Source organism: Rhipicephalus sanguineus, chromosome 8 (genome assembly GCF_013339695.2).
Source record: "Rhipicephalus sanguineus isolate Rsan-2018 chromosome 8, BIME_Rsan_1.4, whole genome shotgun sequence".
NCBI classification, from domain to species: Eukaryota; Metazoa; Arthropoda; class Arachnida; order Ixodida; family Ixodidae; genus Rhipicephalus; species Rhipicephalus sanguineus.
The window spans coordinates 87,982,106-87,998,208 of record NC_051183.1 but is presented as its reverse complement, the minus strand read 5'-3'; the positions used below and the strand labels follow the sequence as shown (position 1 = coordinate 87,998,208).

The 16,103-nt window shown below is 50.3% G+C and overlaps 1 protein-coding gene across 2 annotated transcripts in view; it reads left to right on the top strand.

Moving 5' to 3' along the window:
* LOC119402891 (uncharacterized) overlaps positions 1 to 5,919 on the top strand; it is a 363,615-nt gene extending 357,696 nt beyond the window's left edge. For both annotated transcript variants that reach the window (XM_049418540.1, XM_037669321.2), the window contains exon 5: positions 5,630 to 5,919. In XM_049418540.1, coding sequence (XP_049274497.1) covers positions 5,630 to 5,811 — 182 coding nt within the window. In that variant the 3' untranslated portion in view covers positions 5,812 to 5,919. The remainder of the gene's footprint in view (positions 1 to 5,629) is intronic.
* Positions 5,920 to 16,103: the final 10,184 nt, after the last annotated feature.

Genomic DNA, 16,103 nt, shown 5'->3' with positions numbered 1-16,103 from the left:
GAAACCCTCTTACCTTCCCATAACAATTCTGGTCTGCATCAAGTTAAGAGGCGATCCCGAGAGCACCCAAAAATAGGTAGATAGATAGATAGATAGATAGATAGATAGATAGATAGATAGATAGATAGATAGATAGATAGATAGATAGATAGATAGATAGATAGATAGATAGATAGATAGATAGATAGATAGATAGATAGATAGATAGATAGATAGATAGATAGATAGATAGATAGATAGATAGATAGATAGATAGATAGATAGGTTATAAAGGCGTTTGTTGACGGCACTAGCCGACGAAGCACAACGGCGACAGTCAAGACAGAGCGCGGACTCTGGGCGCGAGGAGCGTGCTGTCAGAGAAGAGCCGAAGGGGACGACCCACTAGAAAGCGCTCGAGAGGGCGACCCAATAAAGACTTCCAACACTTCGCTACAATTACCCCGGGTACGAAAAGGGAGCAGCCTTGCGACATAACCGCTTGTCACTATGAGCGGGTCATGGTAGGGCTTCAGGCGCTCCATGTTGACAATGTAAAGCCCTCGACGGCGCATGTCCAAAGATGGTTCAATGGGTTCTATCAGGTAGTTCACCGGGGATGTGCGTTCGACGATATGGTAGGGGCCGTCATACTTGAGCAGCAGCTTGGAAGAAAGGCCAGTTGCAGTGGTAGGAATCGACAGCCAGACAAGCGCTCCAGGGAGGAACGTGGGCGCAGAAGTGGTGGTGTCACGGCGAATGCTCTTCTGCCGCTCTTCGTCATGCGTAGCAAATGTCTTGGCAAGTTCCCGACACTCCTCAGCAAGTCTGGCTGTGGCAGAAATAGGCGCACACTCAGACGGATCCGGCTTGTATGGAAAGTTTGTATCGATTGTGTACGACAGGGGGCCTGCCGTACAATAAGTAAAAGGGTGAGAAACCAGTAGTGCTCTGAGGGGCGGTATTATAGGCTTAGGTGACGAAAGGCAGAATGGCATCCCAATTGGTGTGATCAGCGGCGACGTACATCGACAGCATGTCGCCGAGCGTGCGGTTAAAGCGTTCGGTGAGACCATTCGTCTGCGGGTGGTAAGCAGCAGTTTTCCGGTGAACAACGTTGCACACTTGAGAATGGCTTCGACGACTTCCGACAAGAAGACACGGCCTCGATCGCTGAGCAGCTCCTGGTGTGGACCGTGGCGCAGCATGAATCAGTGCAGCAGGAAGGAGGCAACATCGCGCGCTGTAGTCGCTGGGAGGGCGGTAGTTTCAGCGTATCGCCTAAGGTGGTCAACAGCGACGATGGCCCAGCTGTTACCAGCCGACGTTAGAAGAAGGGGTCCATACAAGTCTATGCCAACGCGCCCAAACGGCCGGTCAGTGCAAGGGAGAGGTTGCAGACCTGCTGGCGACAATCGATACAGGAGCGAACGAACTTCTGCACGTAGCGGTACATCCCTCGCCAAAAGTACCGTTCGCGAATGCGGTGGTAGGTTTTCGATACCCCAGAGTGTGCACACGGCGGATCAGAGTGGAACGACTCGCATATATCAGAACGCAGACGGCGGGGTATTACGAGTAGCCACTGGCGGCCGTCGCCATAATTGCGTCGGTGGAGGAGGTCGTCGCGAATGACGAAATGGTGGGCTTGACGACGCAACGCGCGAGTTGATGATGTTGCCGATGAATCACTCAGCAAGTCTATCAATGAGGCAATCGAGTGATCCTTGCGCTGTTGAGTAGCGATGGAGTGAATGTCGATAGAAGAAACAGCATTGTGAGACACTGAGATATGGGTATTGTCGTCAGGCAAGGAGGAGCGCGAGAGTGCGTCTGCGTCAGCATGCTGGCGTCCCTTGCGGTACATCACGCGGATATCGTTGTCCTGTAGGCGAAGTTCCCAGCGGGCGAGGCGGTCTGAGGAATCCTTCAATGGCGACAACCAGCATAGTGCATGATGGTCGGTGATGACAGCAAATGGGCGACCATACAAATAGGGTCGGAATTTTGTAAGGGCCCAGATGATCGCCAGGCATTCCTTTTCGGTGACGGTGTAACTGGTCTCGGCTTTTGTAAGCGTACGACTTGCATATGCCACGACATATTCAGGGAACCCTGGTTTGCGCTGCGCAAGGACAGCGCCAAGGCCAACACCGCTAACGTCTGTGTGTACCTCTGTAGGAGCCGTAGGGTCGTAGTGGCGTAGTATGGGAGGCGACGTTAACTTTTCGAAAGCTTTTCGAAAGCGTCGTCGCACTCTGACGACCATGAATGGAGGGGCCCGTTACTTCTGAGGAGCTTCGTCAGTGGCGATATGATAGTCGCGAAATTTCGAATGAAGCGCCGAAAGTAGGAACACAGTCCTACGAAACTGCGCAGTTCTTTGGCGGACGCAGGTTTGGGGAATTCGGTCACGGTTCGAAGTTTGGCTGGATCGGGGAGAATTCCGTCCTTGGACACGACGTAGCCGAGGATCGTCAGCTGCCGTGCTGCAAATCGGCACTTCTTTAGATTCAGTTGCAGACCGGCGTCGCTCAAACGCGTAAAATAAGCCATAGGCGTTGAAGATGGGTGGAGAAGTCCGGAGCAAAAACGACGACATCGTCGAGGTAGCACAAGCACGTGTGCCGTTTCAGGTTGCGCAGAACGGTATCCATCATGTGCTCAAAGGTGGCGGGCGCATGACACAACCCAAACGGCATGACGTTGAATTCGTACAGGCCCGCGGGCGTGACAAAGGCGGTCTTCGGTCGAGCGTCATCAGCCATAGGTACTTGCCAGTACCCTGAGTGCAAATCGAGAGATGAAAAGAATTCGGCGCCTTGCAGGCTGTCAATCGCGTCGCCTATTCGCGGCAGTGAATACACGTCCTTACGAGTGATCTTATTGAGTCGTCTGTAGTCCACACAGAACCGCATAGAACCGTCCTTGTTCGCACAAGAATGACAGGAGACGCCCAAGGACTCTTAGAGGGTCGAATAACATCGCGTCGAAGCATGCCGTCGTCTTGCTCGGTGATTACACGGCGTTCTGTGGGAGATACGCGATATAGACTTTGCCGCAGTGGCAGGTGGGCGCCAGTGTCCATGCCGTGCGTAACGGCCGACGTGCGGCCGAGAGAAGTTTGAGCGACCTCGAAAGAAGAGCGAAATTCTTCCAACAGGTCCAGAAGCTGCGAACACTGGGCCTGGGTAAGGTTGTCAGCTATGGAGGAAACAAACACGTCAGCGGGTGATTAACCAGACGTCGAAACAGCACTGAGCGTACTGGAACTGCGGCCGTGCGTGTCATCGGGTTCGTCCATAACTTGTGCGTCTTCGAGGGGTTCCACTCTGCCGAGACATTCCCCTTGCACCAACGTAACACTGTACGGGGAGGGGTTGATTACGAAAATAGAGGTGCTGCCCTGAGTGACTTGAACGGTCGCGAAGGCACCAGCAAGCCTTTCCTCGTGCAAACACGGTCAGAGGGCGAGAGGAGTGCAACGGTGTCGGATAGACTGGCGCAGTAAACTGACACCGCCGTTGACGAGTTTGCAGGAACTTTGATGTCGTTTTTGACGAGTACCTTGCTCGCGGCCGATGGACTGTCTTCCGGCGTCAAATTAGAGAATGGTGACAGCTCTATTTCGGCTGGTGCGCAATGAATGACGGCGTCGTGGCGGGAGAGAAAATCCCATCCGAGGATAACGTCGTGAGAGCATGCAGGAATTATGATCAATTCGGCGGCGTACATAGCGTCCTGAATCATGACGTGGGCTGTGCACACCGCTGTAGGGTGAAAACGTTGGGCGCTGGCTGTACGGCGGGAGAGCCCGAAAAGTGGCGTCGTCACATTTCGCAGTATTCGGCTTAGCTTTGCGTCCATAACGGATACGGCGGCAGCAGTGTCGATAAGGGCAGATGCATGAACACCGTCTACAAACACGTCTATCACGTTCGGTGGGCTTCGGTGAGGGCTTTCGCGGTTCGATAGGGTCGCAGCCCTTGCCTCGTGGACTGCAACGACTAGTTTTCCTGGTCGCGTGCGACCAGACGTGACCGCATCGGGGACAGTGAGCGGCGTCGTGGTGACGGTGAAGAGCGGGTAGACGGCGCTGGGCGAGACGGCGGCGACATGGGCGGCGGTGAATCGTAATACGGGCGGCTTGACTGGCTTGGCATGGTTGAGGCGACTGGAGGCGGCTGCACGCCAATTCAATAGCGGGCGACGTGACCGGCGCAACCGCACGCAAAGCAGATGAGGCGGTTGTGGGAAGTGCGCCATCGGTTCGCCGGGGTAGGTCCCATCCATGGCCCAAGACGCGGTGGACGGGGCGGCGGCTGATAGGACTGCATGGTGGGCTGCAATCGTGACCTAGGAATGTCGTCGGCGTACGCAGCCGGCACACTCGCCTCGAAGGCCTGTGGTCTGGCGACGGCTTCGGCGTAAGTATGTGGGGCAGACACAGGGATCGCTGGGGGTGGCCTGGCTAGAACTTGCGCGTAACTGAGTGGCGCAAGCGCCGCAGGTGGCTGGTGGTATTCCAGCATGACCTCCGCGATTTCCTGTTGAATAGCGCGGCGTAAGGGAGGCAGCAGTGTGGTCGAGGGCTGTTCAACATGCTGCGACTGAGGGAAGGCCAGTAGAAAACTGGCGGGCAATTTCCTCGCGCACAAATGGCTTGATCTCGGTGAGCAAGGCCGAGTGATCAGAAATGGCCGACAATCCAGCTAGATCGGCGTCGCGTGATGGAGTTCGACGGGTCAGCAACTGCTGCCGGCGCAGCGCCTCGTAGCTTTGGCAGAGCGTGATCATCTCTGTCACGGTACGAGGGTTCTTGGCGAGCAGCATGGTGAAGGCATCATCGTCGACGCCTTTTATAACGTTGCGGATTTTGTCAGACTCAGACATGGTTACGTCGGCCTTCTTGCACAAGTCGAGGACGTATTCGATGTAGCTCGTAAACGACTCACTGGTCTGCTGAGCTCGTTCACGTAAGCGCTGTTCGGCTTGCAGTTTACAAACGGCAGGTCTGCCAAACACGTTGATGATGGCGGTATTGAAATCAGACCACGATGCCAGGGGCATCGAACGGGGACCGAAGCTGGTTGGACGGCACAGCACTCTCCGCCAAAGTATAAAGGCGTTTATTGAAGGCACTAGTCGACGAAGCACAACGGCGACAGTCAAGACAGAGCGCGGACTCTGAGCGCGAGGAGCGTGCTGTCAGAGAAGAGCCGAAGGGGCCGACCCACTAGAAAGCGCTAGATAGGGCGATCCATTAAAGACTTCCAACGCTTCGCTACAAGATAGATAGATAGATAGATAGATAGATAGATAGATAGATAGATAGATAGATAGATAGATAGATAGATAGATAGATAGATAGATAGATAGATAGATAGATAGATAGATAGATAGATAGATAGATAGATAGATAGATAGATAAAAACGCTCTAAGTGCCTTTGGTTCGCTAAGAAATGCTTTGCATTTAATAAGTCAGTAGTCACTGACTTTCGCAACAGAGAGAAAGTGCTTGCTTCATGCCTCGATGATACATTGCTCTCCGAAATTATCTTTGCGCGAGCGAAACTTGGGGCTCTATAACCTTCACATGCACCATTACATTGTTCTAATTTAAGTTTCATTTCACCATCGTTATTTCAGGATGCGAGCTATACGTCCGCAACAAAGCAATAAAAGAAGGGGCTGTACCACCACAGAATTGTACCAAGTATTACAAGGAGCACTGCAAGAACACGACTGCTGTGTACGACCCTACGTGTGAAACCCAAGTAGCGGACGCTTATGAAGAGTTAAAGGGCCTAATAGACACACGCAATGAATGAGTCCTTTGACATGGTATGCGCTCATGTCCACAAAGAGCTTTTAATTTGTACGAGATGCGACAGTTGTCAATCTTGTGAAATAAACAGCGTTAAAAAGGTTATCGAGTACTCCAGAATGGACGCTTTTTAATGCGGAGCTGCTCTGTGGCTGGGCCTGACTACAGATGAGTGTCCACGTCACATGACACGCTCTATTTCCTAGATGCACTCATAGATGGCATAACTGCCTCAGTCCTGGGCGAAGCGGCAGTCGCACACGAAAACGGGGAAGGGCGGCTCGAGTGCGAAGGAGGCAAATATAAAGTCAATCCCATCGAATGGCATTAGTAAAACAAGGTCATTTTCCCCCCGTGCTCTCAGACGATGAAAAAATTGTCATTTGACGATGATGACATTGACCATTGACTTGCAGTACCCTATGAGTCTTGGTTGAGGGAGAGAAGTTGCTGTTAACACTTGTACAGCACAGAAGTAGTCTCCTTAGAGCGCTTTCCTTAAGCAGCCGCACGTCGTGTTTCATGGCAGCGCCGTTGACAGCGGTGTCGTAACTGAGTGAATGACCTATTCGAACAATCTAGGCTGAAAGAGAGGGAGTGCGCAGCTCAGCGCGAGATGGAAAACTTTGGTAATGAAGCGTGCAAGAGGAGTAGACCGGGACAAGGTACAGATCATGCATGAGCTCATGCCGGGACAGCGTTTAGTGATCACGTTGCCCGCACCAGCCATGCTGCTCAGAGCGTTCTCCGGTCAATACGGCGCAGAAGGAGGAAGTGCTTCGTATACCATGACTTCTGGACGAGCTGCCCGATCAGAGGCTCACGGAAGCCGAAGAAGCACCCCAAGGCCACCACCGAAATAAACATTGTAACCGCAGCATCCTAGACGCGTTGTGCATATATGTCCCTCTGTAGCTTTTAAATGCGAATGCATTTCTTAGTCGGGATATGTCAGGCATCCGGCGTTGTCCGCGGCGCCCTCTCCCATAGCAACAGCTGCGGGCGCGTGCGCTTATCCTCGCCCCTAGCAACCGGAGCATGTGGTGCGAGAGAGTGTAGGAGAGGGTTGGTGCAGTGCTTCGCCGCTCCTTCTCTCGCCGTCCGCTCGCGCCTCACTCTCGACCGTTCGCTGGCTGGGCGCCTCTCAAGGCGATGGCAGAAGTCGGTGAAGGCGAATGTCTGACGGCAACGGTACCCTCTCTCGGCACAAGAAATGCATTCGCATTTCCTCACGATTCCCTTCGGGGAGGTGGGGGCATTTTTTTAATTCACATATCACAGGGGTCTCAATTTCTCCTCAGCTAGCGTGCCGCAGCCGCGAAATTGAGTCCCTAAACGGCCTATTCAATGAAAAAGCGTGCAGCGGGGGCTAGAGTGGGGTGATTGAACAAAATGTCCCCTAACGCGGCCATTTTAAAAAACGCACTTCACTTATCTAATATATGGATCATATCTGAAGGGGATTACGCATCAGGATTAGAGAAACATATCGATACTGATCTCCTCAGTGAGTCAAAGCTTGACGCCGATTCCGACATATAGAGACTGTCCCACAGTTAGGTTTCAACACACAATGTCCGCATGGGGTGCCGCACGAAAAAAATATATGTAAGGCGAGTCGTATCTCTTTAGGTTACATGAAAAAGGCGTTATTATTCGCAATAGGCAAGTAAATATTGAGGAAAGTCACAAACACCATATTATTCGCAAGACGGCGGGTCGCACGCGGCCCGTTGGCTGCGTCTTTCAGACCCTTGACGTACCAAATCAGAATACCCTATCTGAGGTGGTAAGCTGTCCCATTACGGAGGACTGTAATCGAAGGCGATGTTTCAAAGAACAGCATGCTGCTCTAAAAATATATGTGCGGCCATTTTACGGATTTACCATATTTGTTCTAGGTACTCATCATCATCATCATCAGCTTGTCTACGCCCACTGCAGGGCAAAGGCCTCTCCCATGTTCCGCTAATCAACCCCGTCCTGTTCTTTCTGCTGCCACGTTATATCTACTCACCTAATTTTCTGTCTCCCCCCCCACGCGTTTGCCATCTCTTGGAATTCAGTCAGCTACCCTTAATGACCACCGGTTATCCTGCCGACGTGCTACGTGCCCGGCCCATATCCATTTCTTCTTGGTTTCAACTATGATATCCTTAACCCCCGTTTTTTCTTTACCCACTCTGCTCTGTTTCTGTCTCTTAAGGTTACACCTATCATTTTCCTTTCCATCACTCGCTGCGTCGTCCTCAATTTAAGTTGAACCCTCTTTGTAAGTTTCCAGGTTTCTGCTCCGCAGGTAAGTACTGGTAAGATGCAGCCGTTATATACGTTTCTCTTGAGGGATAGTGGTAGACTATCATTCATGATTTGATAATGTTTGCAGAATGAGCCCCATCCCATCGTTATTCTTCTAGTTATTTCACTCTCATGGTTCGGCTCCACGGTTACTACCTGTCCTAAGTAGACGTACTCCTTTAGAACTTCCAGTGTCTCGCCACCTATCGCAAAGCGCTGTTCTCTACCAAGACTGTCCCACGTTACCTTAATTTTTTGCATATTAATTTTCAGACCTACTCTTCTACTTTCCGTATCCAGTTCAGTAATCATGAGCTGTAATTTGTCTCCCGCGTTACTCATCAATGCAATGTCATCAGGGAATCGCAAGTTACTGAGATACTCTCAATTAACTCTTATCCCTAATTTTTCCCAATCTAGGGCCCTGAAAACCTCCTGTCTCCCTGTCGTACGCCGTTCTTTATTGGGATTCTGTCGCTTTCTTTATGGAGGATTTTGTGGCTGTGGATCCGCTGTAGATTTTTTTCATTATGTTTATGTAGGCTTCGTCGATGCCCTGATTCCGCAGTGCCTGCATGACTGCTGATGTCTCCACCGAATCAAATGCCTTCTCTAACCTATAAAGGCTATGTATAGGGGTTGGTTGTATTCCGTGCATTTATCTATCACCTGATAGATAGTACTATATACATATGCTCTATACTATCTATATATGTTCTATTGTGGAGAAGCCTGTACGAAATCCGGCCTGGTCCTTTCGTTGATTGAACTCTAATGTCGCATTATTCTGTTAGCAATTACTTTTGTAAATAGCTTGTAGACAACGGACAGTAAGCTGATGGGTCTGTAATTTTTTAGGTCCTTGATGTCCCCTTTCTTATGGATCAAGATGATGTTGGCATTCTTCCAAGAATCTGGTATCCTCCCCGTCGAGAGACACTTCATATACAGGGTGGCCAGTTTTAAATGCGAATGCATTTCTTAGTCGAGGCATGTCAGGCGTCTGTCGGTGTCCGCGCGCCGGCAGGAGTTATCTCTCCGCTCTCACTCCCTCTCCCACAGAAACATCTGCGGGCGCGCGTGCTTATCCTCGCCCCTAGCAACCGGAGCAGGTGGTGCGGGCGGAGTAGCGGAGAGTGAGTGTAGAGGAGGAGCGCGCTCCGGCTTGTGAGGGCGCTCTCATCGCGGGTGCTCGGCGGAGCTCCCGCGTGTGTGGAGAGAGTGTAGGAGAGGGTAGGTGCAGTGCTTCGCCGCTCCTGCTCTCGCCGTTCGCTCTCTCTCCTCCCTGCGCCCCAATCTCCCGTCCGCTCGCTCGTACGTATATATTGCCACGCCCACTTCTTGTTTTATTTTGATGTATTCGGGTTTGACCAGCAAGGACGGTTATCAACGCTCGACGCTGTCCGCGAAGCAATGTTCGAGAAGCTTCCCGATTGTAGTAGATCGTTTCGTTAAGATTGCGCGCCGCACGCGAATGTTCCAGCTTTGTCTAGAGATAACGCCGCCACCAGCGATATTGCTGGAAAGTTCGATAGCGCCTGTATAAAAGCCGACGCGCTTGACCACTTGTCAGTTGATCGACGGTCGACGCTGTGTTCGCTGCTATCAGTTTATTGCTGTTGCTGGAGTTTCATTTTCCCGGCCACAAGTTCGGCCTAATAAAGAGTTTCATCTCGGACGTGCTGACTGCTGCCTTCGTCGACGTCACGACCACGTGACAATATAAATGGAGTAAAGCGCGCGCCTCATGGCTGGGCGCCTCTCAGAGCAATTACTACGCCGTGTACTCTCGGCGCAAGAAATGCATTCGCATTTCCTCACGATTCCCTTCGGGGAGGTGGGGGAATTTTTTCTAACATAATCTCTCCACCGTCTTTCAACAGGTCTGATGTTACCTGGTACTCACCAGCGGCTTTGCCTCTTTGCATTCCCTTTAGGGCTTTCTTCTCCTGTCAATATTGGTGGGACATCAGATTCTTCTGAGCTATTACTGCCTCTTACGTTATCATCCTGAAATGCCTCTTACGTTATCATCCTCAAAGTGAAACTCTGAATTCCTGTACATTCCCTCTCAGAGCAAGTTCATTAAGGTGGCGGTCTCACTCCGGCGGCACGAACACGTCGTTTTTGTCACTTTTCCAGCTGACGCGGCGGCTGCTCTCCGTGTTTCATATAGTTGACTTATATATCATTGAAAATCTTGATCTTTGTACATTTCAAATATATTTATTAAAAACAAGTCAACCATTAGTATTTGGGGATGGATAGCCAAGAATAAGCGCAAGTTACACGGTTTTGGCTGACTGTGCCTCAGCAGTGACCATTTTTTGAAAAATCTGCTACAGTTACAGCACTGTTCTTTGCGCAGCACATTCAAGACATATTGACCTATTTCCTCCACGTAGCAAATTAATGTTGGACTTCTACTTTTTGTTGCTTAGCTTTTGAAAACAGCCAAATTTAGTAATTTCCGCAGCAGATTGTCCAGTAACTATTCGCTAGTGAAAGTTCATTTTTAGGGCGTATGTAGAGGATAAGATTTTCCGTCCGAATACTGAATTTCATCGATGTGCACGTGCTACTTTTTAAATTATATTCATCTAAATTGGGCGATATTCTCAATATAGGGACCTACCTTGGCCCAATTTGTTGGAAAGCTACTGAAGTTCCATGGCCGAATTTGCACGTAGAGAAACTAGAGTCCCCGATCTGTTTCCTCGACGTAGCGTTTTTCAATAAAGCAAGCAGAAATTCGATACGAAGCTTGTAAACTGTCTTAATTTTTCATGCTGAAAACGTCAACAAAAGCGGAGTAATCTTCAAACTGCGCTGAAATCTCAGCATGCATAGCTTAAAATATAACATATATCTCTATATCTCTATATAATTATACACACTAATCACACACAAATACTGCAGGAACATTGAGAAATCTGCATTATTCCTATGACTACAACGATAATCTTCCTCTAGCGCCACCTAGACAGACAACACGAACGCGCTGAATTGGAAAGCTCCGCCTCTCCCCGACTGTGGCGTTCGAAAACATTTTACCTCAAGGGAGAATGTCTTTTTTAACTTCAAACCATGCCCCAGTATCTGTAAGTCTTTTTGCATGCCCTCCTGAAGGCTGCGCGGGAGAACGTGAAAGCTTGTGTGAATTGTGAAGTCCTCTGAGAGTATGGGGTGAGGGTCGTCAAGTGAAAAGAAAAGCCGTACCCTCGGAACGTCCCCCTCGTGTGTGTGCGTGTGTTTGTGGCCCCCCTCGGGCGACCACGAAAAAAACTAGGGGTGTGCAACGACAGACAAATGAAAGCAGAAAAACGGACAGTGCGCGTGCGATGCGAGGGAACCGAGTAGATCTGCGTGGGCGAAGTATGTGTTGAATAGCACCTCAGTTTTCCTTTTTTTCCTTTTTTTACAAAAAAATGTAGTTTTCCAGAAGTGTGGTTTGCTGGGCTTGTTAGTATTAATCGACAGCAATAAACATCATAAATGCGAGATGAGGCACACATATATAGGAATGACACGACAACTGTTTTGTACTTGCTGTGTGTTCCTTTCTGCCATTGCTAACAAACTAAACAATAGATGTATACCTCCACTTCTACAAAATGTAGCCCACTCGAATTTCTTTTGTACCGGCTTCCTTTCCTTTATGCGTCGCAGCATTTACCCCGGGCAAAACTACACTCACAGAAGAGATCGAGTAAAAAAGGCCTCTTTTGGTCCCACAACAAGAATCGTCATTTATCGTGCCTGCCTTTCTTTGCATTATCGCTGCGCGCCCTGCACTTTCTAGTCACGAATGGCGCGTGCGTTATCAGCGTAACAGCATTCCTGATAGAAAAGTGGCCAGCGCCGAGTTTTCAAGAAAGGAAACGCAAGCAAGCCAGTTGACGATTATTCTTGTGGGACAAACAGACGCCCTTTTTTACTCGATCTATCCTGTGAGTGTACGGCACGGTAGCAGTGCGTGTCGCGAATGTAACCCATCACGTTCAACTGCGCTTGCAGTGCTCTGTACTAGCTAGATTAGGCTACAAGCGGAAACTTGGCAGGATACGCTCGCTCCGATTCGCCGTGTATCACATACTTTGGCAAGTTATGCATCGGACTGTTTCACTTTAGGACGTGAGTCCGATTTCCGCCTACAACAGGCGCATTTCCATGGAAACGAAATCCAGGAACACCCGCGTATATATTTCCGTGCACTCTAAGTGTTCAGGAGTACTTCATGACGGCGTTCTTCATAATTACATCAAGCTAGCTCCAAGGGGACGCGGGCGCTTACGAACTCTGCCTCCGCCCCCGCTTCTATCACGCGCACCTTTAGACAGCCTGAGGTTACAGCCTAGGAACTGCTGCTCACTTTGCGTATTTCTCTGATTCATTGCTCTTGCTTTGAATGATTGAACTTTGGGGTGTGAAAAGCGGTTTCTGTCAGTCCAGTATCGCAAACTTCACATCTAAATTTGTATACCTGTTTGCTCGAATCACAAATAAAGTTTACATAAAAAGCCTTAGTGGTAAGCTTCGGCTTATGCCGTAGGGCATACTGGCGCCAATAAAAAAAAAAAAAAAAAGCTTCGGCCGTATTTGTGGTCATCCTGTGGCATGTGCGGGCACATATTCATTGGGATTTTCCCAATGGTCTACATCTCTTCTGGCACTTGGATTTGTATGTTTCGGCCCTAAATAATAGGCCTCCTAAGTTTTTCATTTCTTCAGTAAACCTCCTCAGGTAAGGTTTTACAAACAGCGGGTAGCATACATGCGTGATACGCTTGGGACCCCGGTTCGTTCTGTGCTGTATATTCTTGTTCGCAGCCCATATCGGTGACTACGCAGCAATTCTTGCAGTAACGGGAATTTGCGTCCATTGCTGATGTGGTGAGCAGGAAGCCCGAAGTATGGCATTGTTTCACATAAGACAGCTTTGCCCTCGGAAGACAGTGACATCCGATTGATAGCCTCCGGCCGGGAATCTTAGGCGCGTGCCTGTAGGCTTCTGTTGCTGCACTGGCGGCTGAAATCAACAGCTATTCCTCGATATCTGCGCAGTGCATGCTGTTGTGCTCGTGACACGCGATCGAACACCTCCTCTTTGTTTTCTTTGCTCAGCTCGTGCTTTATCTGCAGCCGCTTTCGCCTGAAGGAGAAACGTTAGGGGGAAACAATTCAACGTCTTTGGAAAGTCTGCCGTGCTGAGAACTTGCGATGTATGAGGATAGAGGGTCGTAAACTCGTTGCGTGAATCGGAAGGCTGAGGAGCCGACGTAGTTGAACTGGGACTTGAGCCTAGTAGCCAGACAAGAAGAGAAGAGCTTTAGATGCGAAGCAGCTCTTTGACTAGCCTGTGTAATGCTGTCCCTCCGTCCGCACAAACGCGAGGCAACGCCCTTCCCTCGGCGCAGGTGTTGGAGTGGTGCCAAGTAGGTCACGCCGCAGCTGGGCATTGACGTCACGCTCCCCTCGCACGCTTCCCTCGCAGGTGCGCGCGCACGCCACTCTCTCCCTCACCCGCTGGAGCGCCCGCAGCTGCCGGCTCCAACGCCCGCTCCCCTCCCGTGTCTGCGTTTCAAACAAACGTTTACACCAGTAAACGCTATACCGAGTTTCGCTTCAAACGAATCTTCCAGCGCTCACCGCAGCATCCACGTTAGCGCCGTTCAACCCGTGACGCCACCCGTGCGCAAGGCTGCTGCTTCCCATCCCATCAGGGTTCCCTTCGGGGAGATGGTCCAATTTTTGAAAACGATAAGTTTATAAAAAGTATAGTGGGTATCGTTGTGCATAAAACACGTTTACATGAAAGCGACAGATGCGCATCACGTTCATGTAAGCCATGGCAATTCTCTAGGAAGGCGCATTGCACTAACACGTCAGACAGGGGTGGTTTTGCGAGTCCCGGTCGAATCACAGGCCGTAAATCACGAGGAGAGTAACGGTGGCCTCCTGTCGTGCGAACTCCGGGAGTGCCTCTTTCGCTATAAGGGATTTATATTAGCGCAAAGCAAAAAATAAACACTCGAGAAGGAAGTGGGAGGGAGCAGGAAGGACAGGCGCTGAAACCTTTGTGCTTCCTCCCACTTCTTTCTGTAGTATTTGTTTCTTTGTTCGCGCTAATATGTATTTCTTTATATAATGGTTCATGAAGCAGAAAAAGGTGGTAATTTTTGTCTCCCGTGCTTGAGACTTGGCTTGGCGCATGTATCCCTCTGACACCAACGAACTCGGCTAGCAACAGGTCTTACTCGCTCGCTATAACCTGACACCACATGGCCGCTGCGGTGTAATGCGCGGGGAAGGCGCATCGCACAAATGCGCCAGGCAGGTGTGCATTTCGAGTGGTAAGTCGACTCATGGACCACCTTACACAATTGAAGGGGAACGTTGGCCCCCCGTCGTGTCGGCTTCGAGTGCACCTCTCCGATACTACACGACAGCTGCGGGGGCAGAAAGCGAGGACTTCTTGGGAGGGTTCATGCGCTCCATGTAAACGGCGGCGGATATTGCTCTAGGAAAGGTGATGTGCTACCGCTACATTCTGTCGCATTCGTGTAAACGCAGCTGGAACGCGGTACTGTTTCCCACGGCAACGCAGTCTAATTGAGTTAGTGGAGGAGACAAGGGTTTCCCGAAAGTCTGTAGGCTAACCAATCCTTCCCTGGGAAGAAGGGGTGCACGATGCACGAGGCAACACCACCAAGACTGGAGTAGTCTAGACCACACGAGTACGGGAGATGGGGCATAACATCCACTGTGCTAGCCTGAAGCTGAAAGGCAGCATGGGGGGGAGGGGGCGGTTGAGCGAGGATGAGAACAGGTAATAAAATGCGTGCTGCAGCACGAAAGCCGACAGTCTGTGCTTAGTATCGAGAGACACTAGAGAACGGAACGCATTTCATTCGCATCCTCTGGTGCCCACTGCTCGCGTAGAGTGCCTATTTTGAGCTTGTCGAGCGTGCGCTGTGCACTCTTAGAAAAAAAGATGGTTGGTTGATCCCTCCTCCATAGGAATCGGTATCACACGAAAGTGAAAAGTGTCGTCGCAGAAGTAGTTTATAATTTATAGTGCATTGGTATATGAGAGCTTGTACAAGTCTACTGTTGTTTGGCAGATATAGCACCGCTTGATGTGGACGCATCGCATTCGCGTTGACGCCTAGTGGCACATCTCCGTACCGACGACAAACGCCCGTGATCACGATTTAACCCTTGCGGTAGCTGAAGTCTTAACATATACGTGGATTCCGCATATAGTGAATCCCGCGCAAAGATGGCATCAACAGGCATATAATAAACACTAATGCTCGATATGCACTCCTCCAAAGCGTCGTGGAATGCGAAGACAAACGCTACGCGCGTCGTGTCTTCCCTCTACCCTGGCCGTTACTTCTCCCAGGGCGAGTGGGGAACGTGGTGCGACAGCCAGGCGAGCGTCGGAGAGCTACTTGTCGATATGGGTGGATGCTATGAGCGAGGCTTCCGCAAGAAACGCCACCTCACGGTGTGTTAAAACGTTGACAAAATTAAACTTGTATTGGAAACGCGCCGAATGGGATGGTCGTTAAAACGGCGCGTGCTTTGTTTTTTAAAGACGATAGTCTTTCTTGGGATACTTAAACGGAGAAATTTTGGTCTGTCTTTCTGTCTGTCTTTCTGTTTGTCGGCACGTCACTCGATTCAGCCACTTGGCCAAAGTTGAACCACTTGCCCAAGGGCCAGCCATCTTGAACTGGTACTGCTGTTCATACTTGTGAACGTTGTCGATCAAAAAGTAAATATCACGCATATCTGAGGCGCAACATCACTAGGTAAGTATTAGGTGGTGTGTTCGTTTAATAGAAAATGCATACATACGTAATTCCAAAGACCCTACTTTCTTAAAGGGCCACTAAACCACCAACAGACGATCGCCTGCTCCTCTCGGTGCCTTTGCTCTCTCGACAACAGCCACCGTGACGTCACCTGTATGATTAGGTGACGTCGCGA